This window comes from Colletes latitarsis, chromosome 3 (genome assembly GCF_051014445.1).
Source record: "Colletes latitarsis isolate SP2378_abdomen chromosome 3, iyColLati1, whole genome shotgun sequence".
NCBI classification, from domain to species: domain Eukaryota; kingdom Metazoa; phylum Arthropoda; class Insecta; order Hymenoptera; family Colletidae; genus Colletes; species Colletes latitarsis.
In genome coordinates, this window is record NC_135136.1 from 39,207,879 (window position 1) to 39,228,026 (window position 20,148).

Below are 20,148 nucleotides of genomic sequence, written 5' to 3' on the forward strand. Positions count from 1 at the left end.
TGCTTTTTCGTTTGAATCCCGTCCGCGATCGACGACCGATCTATCGAGTCTCGAACCTCGTTGTTCGCGCGCTTTCGCCGTCCGTTGGTCCGCGGTCCGATTTAGGAAACTGTTGGTCGATCGCACACGTGTGTTTACGTTATCGCGAAAGAGCATCCAAAAATTATGTAAGCGAGTCCTTGGCGGCTATCTGGTCGCGGTTTTTTTTCCGTCAAGGAACAACGCGGCTCGTGAAACTACGAGTTCACCAACCACGCGTGTTGCGCAATCGTTCGTCTATCGTGGTCGTGGAATTCAGGTCAGGCGTCGTGTCCTATGCGATCGGTGGCTCGTCCCGCGAGCGAGATTCTCGTTGTTCGAGCCATCGATTCCTCCGCGACTCCGAACGATCGCTGGTAAAAAGACGAACCCTGCATCCCTTGTCCGAGGGACTATCGTGTATCTGGCCGGCGTTTACAGCCGTAAACAACGATCAAATTTAGATGGTTATCTTGTCTGGAAAGGATTATTTATATGTCTCCCCGTAATAAATTCAGGCATAGCATAACGGAAGACGCGCAGATACGATCTTTCTCTCTCTGGGCTGTGTCTCCCTCCGTGCTCGCGCTCACCAGACCCGAGACACACCGAGTGTCTCTGCATCGTAGCGCTCCAAGTGTACCTAAACGAAGCCTGCAACCTCCTGGTCCAGTTGGATCTCAATATACTTTGTTCCCTGACGTCGCTAAAGGCTTATTAAACTCGTACTGATCAGCCCTTTTATGGTCACCAAAAGAGGAACTTTGCTCTTGCATCCTTCGATCGAGAACCAAATGCAAAAGTCGGCGTTTCACGTGCGTTCGTTCGCCATTACGTTTGGCTTTAGTCAGCGGAATGCGAGTCATCGAGAGTGGAACGGCCCCGGTTGGAAGCGGTCATTGGCCACGCGTTCCACCACGTGGGTTGACAGATTTTCATTCAAGGTCCTCTTTTCTAGAAATAGCCGATTAACGCGGTGGTCCGGATGAATGGACCGCCGGTTTAAAATCCGGATTGCGAATCGCGTGCTTTCGATGAGCGCATCGGTGAAAAATGGCGCCAAGTTTGAACGGGTCGCGCTCGCCGCCGCGCGACGCGCGGTCTGGCTTCGTTTTAGAACGTACGACGCGAACAGCGATCGAATCTCTGGTTATCAAACGTAATAATGTTTTAGTTCCTCGTACTTGAATGTTCTGTTTATATATTCTTACTTTGAAAATGTTCGAACGAAATGTGGAAAAGAGTAAAGAATAAAGCACGGAGACACGATACAGCCGTACGCAATTATCAACTTAACTTTGAACTTGCGTTCGAGGAGCATTCAAGAACATTGTTGGAATAAGATTTCGTGATAGGAGATTGCGACAGAAGTTTCTCGAGATCCAGATAAAAAGGACTTCTGTGTCAAACTTGGCACGGAAGCTGCATCCATTGTGTGGGTGACAATTCAAATACCAGCTGTCTTTGCACAAGAGTTTCTACAAATAGTTAAGACGCGTAGTATCTGAGATAAGACAAGACAAAGATTTAATTACAGTTAGACGCCACTACGGAAGCTTAATTAACCTTAGAATTCCATAGGTTTAAAATTCTCCTATTCTGAGATCTCTGCTTCGTGCCTTTATGGAAAATATTCCGTAAACACGTTTCGTTAGCGTTTTAACGAGCTCTATCAGAAGTCCGAGTGGCATTTGATCAACTGACCAATCAGAAACTCTGGTTAATAATACAGGATTTGTAATCTAATGAAATGACGTCAGCCACCCGAGACCGGAAACCTCGAACGGTCGAAGTCGCAAAAACTTAAATCGCGATATCCTGGCGAATCCACGAGGTCCAATTATTAGTATACGAATCGAGAAGCGAATTAAAATAAACTCATCGTATCGATCTCCTCTCCGTTTCCATCAATCCTTTTAATAGATCATTATGTGCATCCATACGTCACGTGTCTCTAAATTTAAACCTTAATTGCCCCGTCTTACCAAGCGCACACAGTTTATTTAATTCGTCTTTGATTCTATTCGTAGACGACGAACACCGAACTACGAGATTAAACCGATCTTTATCGTATTTTCGCTCTTGTCAAGTTAGTTACTGAAATACTCGATAATTGAAGCCTTTTGTTAGCAGCGTCGTTCGAAAAATTTCATCGTTGGCCTACGATGACCCGACAGAGATTAATCGCGACAGGTTTCATTTAACTCGACATCCATTAATTCGAAGTATTTGCATTTGAAATGTACCAGTCACGCTAATAACATTGATTAGCGAGACACAAAAAAGTATAGTGGGTATTTACGGAGACAGCGTGATTAATAACAGACGACCACGAATGATCTGTCGAAACTAGCCTTCGAGAAAGTCGAAATTCGATCATGTACAGTTTTTTAGAATATCGAGCGTTTTTATTTTCGAAATTGAAATTCGTTGCACGAACCGACGCTGAACCGGTAGACGCGTAATTGATAAATTGAGTAAGGTTGGTGTGCGACTGTTGACCCGCCAGACCGAAAATATTCCCCGTGCCCGGTTTATTTTATTTTTTTCCCCTTGGCCGGCAAAGGGCGGTCGACGCTTTGATGAATGAAACGAAGCGCGGAAAAAAATCACTCGATAAACGAACGTTGATGTCGACGGCGCGTCAAACAGAAACGGCGAGTTATCGCGAGCGATCAACGACGCGTGTCGCGACGAATAAACCGGGCGATCGAAGCTAGGATTTCCCGTTCGAATAAGCCCGGCCACGTGTTTGAGCCACGTGGTCGTAGCCCCCTAGTCCGAGGGCGAATCGCGACCCTAACGTCGGCTGGTATAAGTAGACGTTTGCAACCCAGGTGGTCCCTACCCTCCGGCCATTTTAACAAGGCGGGCCAAGATCGAAGCTCGCTCACGCGCGTCCCTCCTAATCGATGATTGACGTCTAAAAGGACTCATCATCTTTTCTCCATGGATCCATCGCTTTTTTTTCCGCCATCTTTCCACCGACCGTGAATTTCACGGAAAGCGATCTGGACGGAACATAATCGTCGACGGTGCATTGAATTTTTCTCGAGCCAAAACGGAGAATAAAGGAATACTTAGGGCCGAATTACTCCGCGTTCCGGACCGATGTACCTGGAGCGAACGATGGCCAAACTTCCGGCGGAATTGGTAATAAAAGGGGCGGGATCGGTGGGAGTGACGATATAAAGCTGCGTCGCTCGTATAACTCGACCGTAAATTCTCTGTGGCCCTCGGACGGATCCACCGGAGCACGTGCACGCCGTACTGGGAATTACGACGACGTTTCCAACGAGAGTTCGTCTTCGTCGGAGCATCGTCGAGGAATATTGTTCGTCCAACGATTCGGTTCGGTAATGGCCTGCTCCGGGGACCGATTGCTCCTCTGCTTTCACGAAGTTTGATCTCTGGGTGTCTCTGAAAAGGCCAATAATTCTTAAAATTAACCCATACGTGATTCATAAGTTGAAGTTAGAGTCAGTAGATTTATAAAGAATCATTGCTGTACTCTTGATTGCACACCGCGGCTGAATTATCAAATTCAATTCTTAGAGGCTCCTATTTACTGTAAGATATCTTGTCTATCCTGAGTCATAGTATATCTCGATCAAACATTAGAAATGTGCAAAACATCTTAGTCAGAATCGTGCGTTGATGTTCAAGGTCCAACTTCCAATTTTCGTAGTTCCTCGAAGCTAGAATTTTAGTTGTCCGTATTTCATTAATATTCTTGTGTTATAAATATTTGATAGATTCACTCCAGAGTGTAATTTTTATATGGTAGTGGAATGAATACAACCTACTATCATTTTTGTTACTAAATAGTATCAAAAAGTACAATAATAAAATATAATTTCCAAGGTACAGGTTCGACATTTCGCGAGCCAAAGATAATCACTGGCTATGTCACGATCCGTACTTCGCTGATTCTACGATTTCTCTTCCACTGGTAATATCAGCCAAAGAATAAGGCCAGTCTGTTATTTCTATCCGAAGTAATAAAATGGCGAAATCGTTAGCTGTACTCGTGTTGAAATGAATGGTTGGCTATAAGTATTGTCCTTGACGCCAGTTAACGGAATATCCACGACAACGCCGAGTTGCGGACCGATGCGACTGGGAACCATTCGAAAACTGTCGATTCAGACTCCTCTGGTCGATTTAACGAAGCCAAGATTTTTTTTACTAACTCTACAATAATGTTTTGTACCATAGATAATTTAATTCTGACGTTTATACGCTTAGTCTTCTTCTTTATAATTGAATATCTTTATGAGGAACGCATAAAATTATTATTTTAATTTATCCCGACAAAATGGAGTATCTATTTTCAATAAAACAAGTTTCTCCTTCTTGTACTCGGTAATAAAATGTGAAATAAAATTATTCCGTACCCGCAATAAAATAGTTCGCTGTCCAAGGGGAAAAACCACTGAAAATAACTAAAGATTAAATGAGATAAGTGATATTTATAACGTCTTCAAGGACACTAGCACATTTGCTTTCTAAGTTATTTTAAATACTATAACACGCAGCCGACTACACTATAATTGCGTATAAATATTCATAATTATATTTCCATATAATATATGTAGGGCGGCTTCGTCGCGAAATTAATAAATATCACGGGACGATTCACTCAATTACGTTCTCCTGCATTAAATATTTTTTACGTTCTGTTTGATTTACAAGGCATCCCCCTAACTTCAGAAAACAATGCACTAAAGCAGTTTAGGGGGTGATAGATAGATTATTGGAAAATGTTGTGTCTTTTCTAAAAATGGAGACGGAAATTTTCTGCAAAATGTAGAGCAACGGTTCACCGTTGAAAACAACGATCGCTACGGCACAGAACCGTTCTGTAGGAGGCACTCGGATCATTGAAATTCGCCCCCTTAATGAATTTCCGTGCTCAGTTTCGATTGTTAAGGGCAGGATGCGCTTTTACTTATGCCCCGTCATTAAAAAGCCGCGCTACGCGACACAAACAAAGAGGGAACGAAATGGTCGTTCTTGTTTGTTCGTCTTTCGCCTTTTTTATTATCGGCTGTGGCCTGTTCCCTGGACGAGGGCAGATTTATTTCCGACAAGGTAGTCGGAAAAATGAACCGAAGAGCAGAGAGATGCAAATGTGCTTCTGGTTCCGTCGTTGGAAAAATGAATCCTCTGACCGACCCTTCTCCCTTCGCGGAAGTCTCGATCGCGACCCTTTGAAGTCCCTCCCCCTCTTCCCATTCAATCGAAACCAATGAAAATTGTTGATGGGATATATTAGGGTATCCCAAGAGTACACGTTAATATTTATATGAGCCATTCCATGGATCGAAATTACGCATACGTGCTTATGGAAATTTTAAGTATAATATTCGTCGAAGGGGATGAAAAATGATTGATTATTTGTTGGTACACTGTGCAAATACAGGGGAGAATATGCTATTTTTCTTCTCATTATATTTTTAGCGGACGTTAACGACCGCGTAGAAATTAATAATACGCAGAAATAATTTAGCCCCGAAAAGTTCAAATTTCGAGGGAATTTTAAATCCTTGTACGAGTTGTGATAACAAAAATTTTTTACGAATATAAAAATATATGGGGCAGAGATGCAGGAAAATTGCGTGGGAGTAAAAATCTACGTATCAGGTCATTACCGTCGGAGATAATACCGTACCGTGGAGAAAAATCTCTGTAAATATACGACCAGTGCGTTAATCTGAATAATGAAACAAAGAACACGAAACGAAATATATTTATATTCGTGTCTCGTTTTTAGATAACAAAGAATACAATTTTTTCGTTTGAGGATTGTTCAGAAAGTACACTCTACGCGCGTGCAATAGAATACGACTTGGACTTCAACGTAAGTAGAAACAGATTCATGGTCAGACGGATCAGACGATTTTTTAAATTCAATTATCACAGAAACGAAGCCTCGAGTGAAAAAATTCCATTCTTCATTTTCGATTGTTTTTCCATGTAGAATCACCCCCCTCTCGGTTGCATATAATTAGTATATAACAAACAATAGCGAAATACGACTTTCACGGTACCGTAGTTTTGTTAGCTGAGGATTTCTCGATAAAATTCGTTCCAATTTTGTAAAAATGCAGTCTCGCGTCGTAAAAGCTGAAATCCTCGAACTATCCTGGCTCGTCGCGGAATCAGACACGCGTCGATGCGAGATTTTTCGCCCGAGAATTACTCATAGAGTCGACATTTTCTCCCGTAGCATCGCCCATTATAAAACGCCGGGGCGTCGAGCTTTCATGCACCAGGTATCACAATTAGAAACTTTTAATTGGACCGACAATTTACGGTCGCGACCCGCGTTGACGCGTTGCAGCTTTTCATCGTTTCGCGTACGGAACGAAACGCCGCGATAATTACGAGCGATTGAAATCGAAACAAATTACAAAGCGGAAGAGATGGCTGTTCGAACTTAACGACGCATTCAATGGCGTGTACGTACACGCGGGGGGAACAATAAAATCGTGGCGGGGGGCTCTTGTCGACGTTAAGTCGAGGTTTACGAGCGTCATCGCGGCCAACGATCGTTAGTACCATCGCGAAACACATCTTCGACGACGATCGATGAGCACTTAGTCCCGTGAGACTCGTGTGCACCAGGCAATATACGATGCCCTTCTTCGGCCCCCGTGGCTATTCTGCTATTTCGTTTCCCTTTTGCCCCTTTCTGCGAATCCTAGAAATAAATCAGAACCTACTCGAACGCTTAGATCGGCCTCAAACGAGAATTTAAATATCGAAACTCTTCTTGCATATGGATAAGATTGGAAACAACAAGTGTAACGCGACTATCTTTAATCGTTCAGTTTTGTCCCTGTTTATCGCAGACTTTCGTAAATAATTTGTTCGAAACGTAGGAGCAACGCCCGTAGAGAGACGCTGCTTCGTTCGATACGCGTATATCTCCATTCGGTTTTTCGACGAGAATGAATGAAATCGAGAAAATAATGCGCTGGTGAAACACGGCTGAATAATTGAACAGCCGTCGCTGTCCTCGACTCGGATGTTATATGAGTCATTTCTGCGGAATTAATGACAGTAATTTGTTCGAACGCTGAATTTATCTAGTTTTTAACGTGCACGTTGAATCGTTTCGTAATGAATATCATAGCGAACCTGTCGTGTAGAACCGTGGTATGCATCGACCTTGATCTATTGACTGTTTCGTACCGGGAAAGTAGAGAAGCCATCGATCGGGATACTTAAATTGCTATCTCGCGGATAAAAATAGCGTGTTTACGCTATTTAGAGATGCGCGCGAACGATCGTGATATAATCCGACGAAAATTTATGGGGCGCCCAAGCAATGTTGATAGTTTTATGGTCCACGAAATTACTCGGAACCATGCTAAATTTAGCACGTAAACGCTTACACAGAGACGCGATTAATAAGTACGATTGTATGTACGCCAATTTGTACGCTCGCAAACACCGATAAACATTACACGAAAACAATGCCGGGTTACGCAAATCAAAGTACAAACGCAAGATATTCCGTAAACTGCCAGTATTACGATGGAGTTCCGTTTCCTCTGATAACTCGTATCGCTCCTCGAACGACGTCACATGGATAACGAACAACAAAATTTCAATTTTCCATACCAACAGTGTCTCGAGCTCCATATCGACCAAAAGAATCACGGTAGTATTTAGATGATTGCTTCCATTCCACATAGTCTCGTCTAAATTCTAGCTTTTACGACGGTTTGTTCCAAGTCGGAAATTACTCGTGTGCGATGACATAATCAAGATTTCTTGGCCTATCTCGTCAGCGTATATTATTAATTCACACGATTCAATTTAATTTATCTAGATACATATCACTCAGCGTTAGGTTATAGGACGTGAGACTTACTTCGCTAAGATGCTATCAATAAATTTTCAATAATTTCTACGTTTATTTCACAAAATGGTCCAAAAGAGTATCACTGCAGCTCGAGCACTCGTCAAGGGCTCGCCTAGTCCCCCGTTACAGCAAACTTAAATGTTAGAAAAACAAAGAACGAAAGGAAAAGAGAAAGTCCAGGTTCCACTGTGGCTGAACTCATTCGTAAGACTTACTTAGCAGGCGCTTCGACATATGGCCGCTCGGTGTTAAGACCAACGACCTACTTGAAGGATTCAGAGTCTAAACGAGAACCGGTGGGAGTATCGACTGACGAAAACTGTGCTGGAGACGTCAGCCACACTATTTCCGTCGCTTCCTTCGCCCAGATTTTATTCACCGATTCCCTCGAATAAATCCTTGGTCCTAATATCGAGGATCCTCGATGAACGAGCCCGAAATCGGCCTCTTTGGACCTCCCTTGTGTCAGCTTCCTTGAATCCCACGATCCACCGCAAAAAAAATCCTCAATTGGTCCTCCATCAATAACGATCAAGCCGTGCATGTCGACCTGTCTCCTCGGACAAAGGATCTATATCGTCTCAGTATGCACCGCTGCACAATCGACGCCAGCAACCCGATACTCTAACAGAACGGTCATAATTGATAGCCTCGTGATTTTTAGGTGTTTGGTAGAATTAAGTGAGAACTTTGTTATGGTTAGGCAACAGGACTTAATCTTATTTTTACTGGTTTTCTTAATAACCACGATGACTCCTACGCAATTTGAAGTCAATCCGTGTACTAGATCCTGATCTTAATATAACCCACAACAAAAAATGAGGTTTGAAGACTGAGAGGTCCACTCAACATGCTGTAACTTCGTTAGTTTTGCGAATCCAAGTAAATGGTTGTGCTCGCACATTTTTGAAGCCTTTTGCTCGAAGAAAATTTTTAAAAAATTGTGCTCATATACCCCCTGAAGCTCCAAGAGCAATTTGGGGCGGGATCGTTACGCGAGGCTAGTTTTCCACGCGAGAGTTTGTTAACTATGAGAGTTTCGGTTTCTCCGGCGTGCAAGTCATGTTTCCGTCCCGTCCGGAGCGGTTTGCAGGCATAATGGCGGACCTCGTCGAGAGGCAGAAGTCTCGGTAGCACGTGTTGCTGCTGGCGAGAGATCTGTGATCTCGTGAGAGCACACGTCGCGCCCACGGTCGGGTCTGAGTAAAATATCTCAGCGGGTGACGAGACGTTCGGTAAGCAAACGCATTCTCCCCTGTGGGCTTAGCGTGGGCCCGAGACCTTGTCTATTTATAAACGTGCCGCGTATGCACACGCACGTGATACGCGGCTGCGTAACACGCCGATTCTCTCCGCGCGACGTTGCAAGGTACCGTCGACGGCCGTACACGGAAAATTGAAGCGTGTCGTAAGTCGACACGCCTCGATAACGCCGTCAGGTAACTTCAGATCGTTCCGCAAGGCTGTCGCGGGTCGATTCCTCCTGTTATCCGACGGAGAACGACGACGACGCTCGAGCTTAAGGGGTTACCTTGACAGCGCAGACTTTATTCGCGAATTTTTTCTGCCGGAACTACAAGCCCGATCGAAATGAATTTTTCCCCCGGCTGATAAAACGCGCAACAAGCTTTGGAACTGAATTTTTTTCGTGGACGTCAGACGAGCACAAGTAAGATGGCCGTGGCGTGACGCGGCACTCTGACACGTCTTTAACCTTTATATCAATAATTGGATACATTTCTGAACTTTCTAAGTTTGGATTCTCTTGGTAATATCATATGGGAAGGGCATGTCTGTCCAGTACCCACTGATTCTACTTCCATCGAAGCATTGATAATATCGTATAGGTATGTCTGTCCAGTACCCACTGATTCTACTTCCACCGAAGCCCAAGTCGTACAAGCAACGACAAACGCAAAATGGTCGTCTATGTAAATAGTTACTTTATCCGTCTAAAATTGACGAGACTCTGGTGACTCAGCCTTAGTCACACGGAGAGTCAAAGGTAAATGAGCAGCTTGAAAAGAAAAATGAAAGAGATCGGTGGGCCAGTTACACTCGTAAGGAATGCATTTCTTGAACGGCTCGACGGGACTACGATTTAAGCTACGATACGTTAAAATAGCGCGTGTCTATTTCTGGTCCCCTCCTCTCGTGAGGGTTCATGTGAGAAACTCTGTTTACTCGCGATTGTCTGGTTAGACCACCGTCGAAGAATCGAGAAGTGACACGACGATTTTGAACCCGTCAGCGTATCCAGGTATCGTCTTCCGAGTCGCTATGTGGGCCAACCCTAACTTTTCATTCCGTGTCGACCTTTCCTTGATACCACCTTTGTCCAATTCTGATTCATGAAGCCCTGCACGGTCCCCATTATCCTCGCTCCTACTTCAAAACACCCTAACAATCCCTACAAAAGGAACGTTCAGTCTCTGCATATCATTTCTGTATCGAGATTTAATTACTGAATCGTTGCTTTTTCATCCATAGATCTAAAAAATGCAACTGAAAAGATATCGAGTACTCGTGCCTTAAGCCAAGAGTTGTGCCACTTTAAAGTTTACTAAACTATTTTGGTGTACTTTATTTAAAATTACCAGCTTTGGCACCATTCCCAGTTTCTGTAAATGTCTATGGATGATTGACTTAGGGACGTTTAAGCGTCGTGGCTCATCTTCGAGACTAAAATTTCTATAAACTAAATCGAAATGCTCAGACTCACAATCAATCACGTCGAATTTATAGAACGACCCAATATTATTTTATAATTAGAGTTGTCGTTAAGAAACGACGCTATTTATGGGACGACCTAGTAATTGACGAATTCCCGATGCCGTTAGAGTTCGATAGGTGCGAATTACTTCCGCGGGATCATCGAGTACCGTTTCTCTCGTTGACGAGTAATGATCTCCGAGATTATAAAGACCCGGTTGTTTATTCCTGGCTGGCGGTGGGTTGCAGCAACCGCGACGCGATCGTAGCGTCATAAATGTAAATTGAATTCCGTTGCATAAATTTACAGCACACGGCGTGCCCAATAAATTCACGGCCCGATACAATCAGTAATATTCTGTAGCATCGTCGTCGATCGGATTACAAAACTCTTTCCCCCGAACGCGATCGATCGTACGCTGCAACTTTCCAAACCAGACTGCGACCGCGTAATTTCGAGGAGGAAATGTCCAGTTCTACCGTTTGCCTATAACGCGTAAAATGTCCATTTCCTGAATCGATATACAAAACAGTCTTCCTATTCACTAAATCCCAGCAATCGAGGAACACAATGTTAACAGTCGACGTATTGTGGTAGGATAAATCGAGACTTGGGAACCTTAAAATCTGGTTTCTTTCGAAACTTTTTATTTCAGACCATTGTAAACTGTACTTAAAAATCAGTTCAGTATTTTTCTAACCTTGCATTTTGTACTCAGCATCTCAACTTGAGAATTAATTTTTCTAACTTTTTAACCCTTAAGTGGACTCTCAATCTCAACTGAATTATTTTACTTGATAGAAATCAGTTTTCCTTTAAAGCATTTAAAACATAATAAACTAATGGAGGATTACATGAATTTTCAAATAACTACATTGACATATATTAAACTATTATTAGTTTAAACCAATAATCCACTTAAGGGTTAATATAAAATTCTGTCATCCTTGTAAGAAGGATCTCTTTTTGAGTACCAGGTGGTTAGGAATAAAATCACAGATTTTGGGGTCAGAGATTGGGTGAACCTGGCCTGTGGAAGAGTGAGTTTGAAAGGGTTGAACGTGGAAAGCGTGTGTGTCTAGAACCGATTCAGAGTTAAAAGCGTAACGAGGCTTTCTGGCGAGACACGGAGTAGGCACCTTTGCATCGATCAATTGTCCATCTATCTGGCGAGGAATTCTAGTCGCCTGACTCACGTGCGATCGATTCGCGTTGGAAAGAAAATAGCAGGTATCATCGGCCATTGGATGACGGTACGTGACGTTAGTTGGTGTCTCGGTTCACGGTGGGCCCGGTGTTCAGCGTCGATCGGACGCGAGTCTCGTGCACATGGACGGATCAGCGTTAAGTTCGTCGATAATTCGCGTCGTGCAACGTTTAACGGCGGCTCCGTGATAACGTGGCTCGAGGGACGCTGCTAATAATTGATCAAGTTTGCTGTAGGGCGAGAGAGGGGTCTGGTTATAGCTCTTGGCCAGCGGCGCTTGTTGAACTATGGAAACCGTTTCAGCCGCCTCGGCCTACTTAGGCCACCTTGTTATTTTTAGCATTAGGGTCACACCGGCGTACAGCCGGCTACCGTGGCGCACACCACAGCCATCATCCTGTCCGTCCTTCCTTCCTTCCTTCCTACGTTTCGAAAAGCAAACGCGACGTGTGCGTGGGCGGTCCAGAAGGTGCACCTTCCATCAAACCGAGCAAGAACGGTCAGCCCCGAGTGTCGTTCAACCTCTTCAGTCTGTTCCCTCTGCGCGACGTCGTCTCTCGAGGATGAAAGTTATTGGATAATTGGGATCCACCGCGGCCGTCGCGTAAATTCCCACTTTAACGGCGAGTTAACCGTCTCTGCGTTCGTTTTCTATAGTTTTATCGGCCCGCGCGAAGCAGACGGGACTCCCCACCAGTAATTTACATTCCGATCGATGATGCCCTGTCGCGCTCGAAAATTACGCAACTGCTCCCACGATCGCGCTTGAGGGAAACGTATACACGCCGTATGCAAATTGTCCCCCCGGTAACGAGCGTTGCCCCGTTCTGATCGAAGATTAACATTCTTGTTGCAGAGCTATCGAAAGATCGCCCGGCAAGTCAGCACACCGGACAGCGCACCTGCAGGCCTAGGCAGTCCACAGGCTGGCATAGGCGGATTGCAGCAGCATCAGCAACAACCGCAACAACAAACGCAACAGACGCTCCATCAACCGGATCCCATGCAGCAGTCCAAGGACAATCTGAATCCCGCGGCGAACCAGCAAACCGGGGCCCTTAGAAACGGAAATCCGCCGCCTCCTGTCGTTTCTATGGTGAGCGCCCCCCAAACGTTCTCTCTTACTAATCATCAGGAAACCATAGATCACTCCGTCTAATCCTCCCCAATAATACCCCATTTTAGTTTCTCACAGAGTTTCTCTTTCACCCATTTTAATCTCAGTTTTAATGTCCAAAGTGTCAACAGAGGTTTCAAGCGAATTATTTTTCACGACTCTGGTGGATGTCGAGACTTTCAATGGAGGCTTCCTTTTCGTGGATATAGGCGAATCCCGTTCCCCCATTTTAGATTCTTATAGAGTTTCCTTTTTCCCTCATTTTTTTTAGTCCAAACTGCAATTCTCCAAAGCGTCTGTAAATCGGTTGAACTATTTTTCACGACTTGGGTGGACGTCGAGACTTTCGACTGTTAGGATCCAATGGAGGTTTTTCCTTTTCGTAGATGTAGGCGAATTCCGTTCCGTTTAGCGGAGCAACTCGGTCATTTGGCACGAGCTCAAGTCGAGTTGAAAATCCTTTATGGGATTACAAGCGTCTTGGTCCCCGAGGATCGCATCGATCTCTCCCTCGGCCGTTCCTCTCCCGTAATCTGGCTCGGTATATCGGCATGTAGCGCGTAGCACACTTCAGGGAATAAACAGTTCCCCATCGGCGTGACCCCTTTGTGTATTCCGTGTACACCAATGCTGAACTCGGAGGACCTTGACCCAGACCATTCCCACTCGATACTTCGATCTGTCCTCCGAGGATGCTTGATCTTCCCGTCGATCACTGCTTCGAACTCGCGATTTTCCAGGGAATTTTCAAACGCATCTTGACTCTCGCGAAACTAACGTTCACTTTATTTGCCCGGCGACGTGGAATTTCGTAGAAAGTTTCTAGCATTTGGACTGGTTTTATTCGGAACGTTCCGGCGTGTTTCGTTCGATTTAATTCCACCGAAAAAGTAGAACGAAAAGTGTAGTGCGAAAACTATCGTGCGACACGTAACTGCTTACGTATGGATTTCGTAATTTGAATACATTCGGTGGTTTCGGTTTTTACGATATCCATGCTCGGGAGTTTCACTTTCCAATCGTGATGACCTATAGCCAACTGCCTCAAGATGATGTTACGGATTTAATACTCGGTACTTTCGTCGAGCAAAGGAATAAAATATATCTCGAAATATAGGCTCGTGAATCATGTTTTTTATTAACACTGCACGCGTATCTTGCGAGACGCTTTCGAACAGAACTTAAATTCATAGAGCAAACAAGCCCGAATTACACCAGATTGAACATCCGTTTTAAGATGGCTCAAATAAACAGACAAAGAGTACTTATCAAGTCGGCGAACACGGATTGAATGAAGCCGCTGTGTACGTGCGTTATGACGCAAGCTGAAACCCGTGCGCAATAATGTAGAACAACGTAAAACAATTTATAGACGCGTCGCCTATCGAAAATCTCGAGTCAGAGACGCCTCTTCAAATTCAAGGGGTCCTCCATCTTCAGAAAAAAAATCCACAAAACGCCACGTGAATTTTTCTAAGAATATTGCAATTAAAGAAGAGACAGAAGATGTTGTGCAATGGAGATTTTTCCCCCGGTAAAAGCTTGAATTTGCTTGAAAATGCTTCGAAAGGAAGATGAAGAGGTGGGAGAGGTTCCTGAAAATAAAGATCCATTTATATTTCACCCTCGTATCTTTTATCAACGATGTTGTGCAGTCGAATTTGAGTGCCCCGGTAAAAAATTGAGTTTTATTATTTAAACGATGTTTGTGAGGAAGATGGACGCGGTAGGATCGGGATGTTGCGTCGTGGGAGAGGTTGGTGGATGGCGGTGGCCGACGTCTCGATCCCCCAACGTTCCTCTCGCTTTCTACGGAGCCCCGGGAGAAAGAGAAAAGTCTAAAGAAGGAAGGAATGCGGTTCTTCGCATTCGTTTTCGAACGTACTTATATCTCGATCCTCCTGGTCGGCGCGAGGTTACTGGGCAAACCAGTCTGCGAGTACGTCGTGTGTTTTCCGCCACGGGCACCTGAGCACGTGTGGGGTTAATCCGTGTGTAAAACTGCGGACCGCGGGTGTCTGACGAGATTCCACCTCGTCCGCGAGTTGTCCGGTTATCGGCTACCGTCAAGGTCGCCCCGTCGAGCCCTGAACTCAATCTCTGGAACGGGAACGTGTTCCCCGAACGGGGCAGGCGGACGAAATTTACTGCCCCATTACAGCCTGACGTCGAAGTTTACGGGGGACGCGGTCGAAACGAGACGTTTACGGGCATTCGTAAATGTTAACGTCTCGGAACTTCTTCATTTATGCGTCTAGTCGCGGTTTTAAGATTAACAGCGTCCTTTTTACCCCGGCCCGATTCGAGCTAGAACCAGCATACAGGATCGAACGATAAATAAACTGGTTGGAACGATCCTGGCCGAAGTTGACAATCGGTACTTTGTTCTGCCCGGTTTTGTTCAGTTTTTGCGTATCGTTTCCTGCGAGACGATCTTTTGGTACCGGGATTGAAAGAGTCCTAGAGGACCTAGCCATTTTCTTTTATGCGTTTCTACGTATCCATCGACGACGTTTGAATGTAGGATTAGATGGGAATTATCATACAGATAGAACCAGCTGAACTGCTCGAGGGGAAAGAAAATAAGTCCAATAAAATTTACTGCCAAGTCACAAGAAGGAGTCTTTGGATGAATGAGTTTTTCTTTGTTTTCTGTTGTGGAATTGTTAATAGTAGCCTTAGAGTCTTAACCAAGTTCGCAGGAAATTCCTCCCATCGATCGATCGTCGAAGAGTCCCGAGCCTTTTTCCTCTGCTTCCTATCCGAACTCTTTGTTTCAAGAATCATATATTGATTTACCGCCATTCGAGTTCTTTCGACTCCTAGCATCCAATTTTGTATTCCCTGCTTTGCATTCCTATCTCAAAACACAACATTCACTCTGCCTGTTCGAGTCGCCAAACAAGGAAACAGTGACTATGCGTTCGCACAAAAGACGCAGATATAGTCTGATCCGCCAGAATTAGTCCAAGGATCTCGAGTTTCTCGAAGAGTTGCAACAACAGTTTTAAACATTGTTGCACATTCGTGCCTGAAGACAGAACACCATGGTCTAAGTCTACGTCCTAATCTGCAATCGTGAAAATATGAACAAGAGCCTGAAAGGAGCGTTGCTATCGAAACGCCGGTATAGAATCGAGAGCCTGGCTAATTTTCATCCCCCGCTTGGCATTCTCGTTCGAAGACATTGTGGTTTGCTACCTTTGATGTTCCACTCGATCTCCGGGGCTTTTTAACCATCCGTAGGAAAAACGCGTAGTGACGGCGCACCCGCAGAAGGAATCGCGGGCGGTAGACAGGTATCGGCACTTACTCCGCGCCCGTTTTCACCCCCCCGGTGCCACCCTTGTTCCTCTCCGCCCGTCATTCTCCGCCTCTGCCGCCACCTCTTGCTCCTCTTGATACTGCTCGCTTTTCCTTCCCCTCTCTCGTTCTCTCCCGGTGGCTCCGGGACGTTCCATCTCCCTTTCCCTTGGTACGTCGGTGGTTCCTGTTCCTGCGGGTATTGATTCGCGTTGGCGGGCGGTCACCGCCCCCATAGTCGCTGTCTGCCGGTAGTCTACCCTTGCCACGACGTTATGCTGTTATTTCGGCGGCCGATCTCCTCGCAACCCTTCTCACGAGGAAAAAAAACCCGCGAAATCTGCCCCAGCCAGTGCTCGAGTCGGATCGTCAAGCAACCAGGGTAAGAGCATCGCTCTGGCTCCTTTTGTCTTCCTTTTCGTGGGTTCGGCCTTTCATCCTTGCTGTCGTTTTAAGTTTCATCCCCGTCGGTGCGTCGTACAATCTCGACTCCGATCCTCGTCTTGTATTTCGTACGACTTTCGGTGCTCGCGTATTCCACAAGTGCCACGCGACGTTATTGCTACGACGTACCGGCGTAATCCTCGCTGTGTCACGGTCAACAAAGTAGCCGACAACTCGTTCGGCACGCGAGCTGGTAAACCGCGTCGAAACGCACGTGACTCCGCCGCCTATGGCCAAAAGACGCGCCAAACCCCCAAATATTCGATTTTTATCCCTTTTTTCTATCTTCTCGAAGCTGCAAGCGCGTAGAAAATTTTTGCGATCCCCCCCCCCCCCCCCCGTAAATAATTCCACCATTTTCTTACTTTCGAAAAAAATCGGAAAGCGAAGTCGAGAGTTCGTACTCTCCGGAGAAATCTGAACTTCCCATTCCGTAATTACCGATGAAAAAAAACTCCCCATACTTATTTTTAGACACCTCCGGGAGAAATGGCCCCTCGAGGGATTATTAGATCACCACGGAGGCCGAAAAAAAGGCAAAGTTCGTGAAGTTTTGCAGGGAAAAGGTACAGGTCAGAATGAAATTTCGAATCGTCCGCAGAGTTGCGTAATAGGACTAACTTTCTATTTCCATTTTCTACGGAGTATTTTTCTCCGGCGCGTACGCGGTGGCCATCTTGTTTCCTGCAATAATCATGAACCTTTACGCCCATTTTTCGTACCATAACGTTTAATATCTGCAGTTAATTTGACTACTTTTGTGTCGATCGATTTTTTTTTTTAATTTCTCATGCCCGTCTAATCCCTTAATAGTGCGTTTCCGGCGCGTTAAACGAGGCTATCTGCGCGCGTAAACGCGGTCAGCCCCGCGATACGGTAATTGGCAATATCGTCGCCGATAAAGGAATCAACGTTACAGGCCGCGGCGGGGTGCGCCATTATGCAGTAAACCAAAACCGCGAAACGCCGCACGGTCGTTGCTCGTCCACGAATTGCGTCCGACCACGAAGCACGTGCGGTTTTCTCTGTCGCAATCGCGGATGCGTATGGCCTCCGTCGTTTATATCGCTCGAAATTTCGGAAAACGGGCTCGAAGCCCCCCGGATAAGTGCCCACGAAATATAAGTGTCGAACGGACATAATACGATCGGATGGACGTCGATTTTCAACCCCCAAACTAATTTGATCGACGAAGCAATTCGCTATGGCAGCGAAATGGACGTAAATTTTAGAGGATCTCAGTTAAAATAAATTAAATTTAATGGAAACTAAAATGTCTGCAACCCTTAACAGTTTGAAGCAGAAGTGAGTGTTAATAGTCAACTGTGGTTGATTTTTATATCCCATAGAAAATCAAGTAAACTTCAATTGTGTTAGAACATTTATAATTTATCAAAGGACACCTGTCTGCCCTCCATCGTGCTTCACGCGAAGCTGTATATTTAAAACTCGCTGGCACCCTCAGGTTTCGTTCGCGTCGGGCTTTACCAAAACAATGCAATTTTATAAGTATCACTCCGTCCCAGGGAAACAATACTCGAGTAAATTGACTCGAATTCTTCGGTGAGCATTCATCTTGATCCCACCTCTGGAAGCCCGGCCTCTCCAGCGCGGACAGCTACCCCACACCAGCGACCGGGAAAAAAGCGTGAAAGGTCTAGCGCGGGCTTTGTTCCGCGATATTTTTTTCTCGCTTTCCTTTTCACGGAATCGTTTGAAGCGCATTGTTTTCACCGAAAGCGACCAGTTTCGCCTCGCGCCGTGAATAAAACCAGCCGCTAAGATGTAGATAGCGTCCACCCATTTCTGTCGTACCCCGTTCGCCCGATTCTTTCTCGTACCCTCGATTTCAGAACACGCATAAATCCTTGCCTCGCCGTTTCGCGGTCCGAAGAGGGCAGAGAAGGCGATAAAATTGCCAGAAAATTACTACGAAGATTCGAATCGGTCGAAATGATCCGACAACTAATCGTTAAACTATCGTTTCACGCTAGAGTTTGTTTAAATTGATTGCACAAGTTTTCTTTTTAATTTATTTAAATACAAACCCTTAAATGTCAGCTTTAAAAACAGCATATGCATTTGTATAAACACGAGCGGGAGTGACCGTATTATCGTGTTGATTATTAAGAACAGCAAATTGAAATTGAACGTTTTGGTACGAAGCATCGATATCGAAACGTTAATTTGCGTCTTATCAGCCCTCTTTGTCCGTCGTATTGGAACGTATCAGAAGCTATTGGTAACCGCCCTCGTGGCCATGGCCCGACGTATAAATAGAGCGATAAAAGCTGTTTTACCGCGCAAACGATTCCGTTTTATCGGTTGTCACGGCGCGCCGCGATCGAACGACCCGAAAGACTCGTTAGAACAGCGTGTAGATACAGCGTGTAACGGATGGCGGGATGCAGCGGGGGTAGGTTGCATTGATAAATGAATTTTCGGTGCGCCGAGTACGCGCGAGCATCTGCGCTGCTCCAACGCGCGATCATCCGCGCGCGCGGAACGCTTAATGAAATAAACGTATCGATGCGGGACTGATTGCTGTGGCTAATTCGTCGATAAATTTGCAGCCCCCCTCTTCCGTTTCAAACGATTCGGAGAGAGTACGCACTCTGCTCCTGTAGGGGGAAGGGGGTGGAGAACGGCGAAATTAATTTCTGGCTCGATTTTCAAAGCGGTTTAAATTCGTTCAGCTGCCAAGTCCGCTTCCACGTTTCGCGCTGCACCCACGCGTAATCGAATATCGACCTATCTCATGATCCCTTGCCCGAACGATTGATTCCGACCAATCGGTAATCGCTGGATTTTTTATACTTTTTCATCTGCAAGATCTGAAATATTTTTTGATTGGGTTATTTGGGGAGTTCGTTATCTTCGTTTGGTGGTCGTCGATTTATTTGTGAATGTAACCTGAACTATGTGTGTGGTTCTGGACAAGAGTGAATGTTTAGAAGGGGCTAGAAGAACCCAATAGAGAAACATATCGAAGCTATTTTTTCCATAACATTGTTTCTATCAAATATAAAATGTCAGTACTAAAAAGTGGGCTTAGTTCGAACAATTAATCTCGAGTATATGTGTGGTGTTTCGAAAGAAAGGTATCCATTTCAAAAATTTGTTCGACGACTTCTCCATCGAATGTTTTGTCCGCCTACCCTGTTTTGGCCAGCAACCCCCGGTGCAGATGGGCTCCGACACGGCGGAGGAACGTGTTCCGTGAATCATCGAGAGAAGCCTAGGAACCAGTCACCGCAGGTCGGCAACGTGCAAGGTGGAAAAACGAAGGAAAGAAAGGAGGAACGGTCGGGGTCGAGGTCAACGAACGACTGGTGAAGTTCCTTGGAGGCGAGAGAGCGGAGAACGGAAGACAGAGAGGAACGGTGGCTTCCGAGGGTTATGTTTGGGTGCTGTCGCGGCACATCCCGTTTTATCACGCCTCGGGTTTACGTTGCCCTAGGTCACGATGT

General features: G+C 45.3%; 1 protein-coding gene across 6 annotated transcripts in view; it reads left to right on the plus strand.

Moving 5' to 3' along the window:
- Tet (tet methylcytosine dioxygenase-like) overlaps positions 1-20,148 on the plus strand; it is a 144,856-nt gene that overhangs the window by 105,846 nt on the left and 18,862 nt on the right. For all 6 annotated transcript variants that reach the window (XM_076762096.1, XM_076762093.1, XM_076762098.1 and 3 more), the window contains one exon: positions 12,671-12,910. In XM_076762096.1, the coding sequence (XP_076618211.1) occupies positions 12,671-12,910 (240 nt within the window). The remainder of the gene's footprint in view (positions 1-12,670; positions 12,911-20,148) is intronic.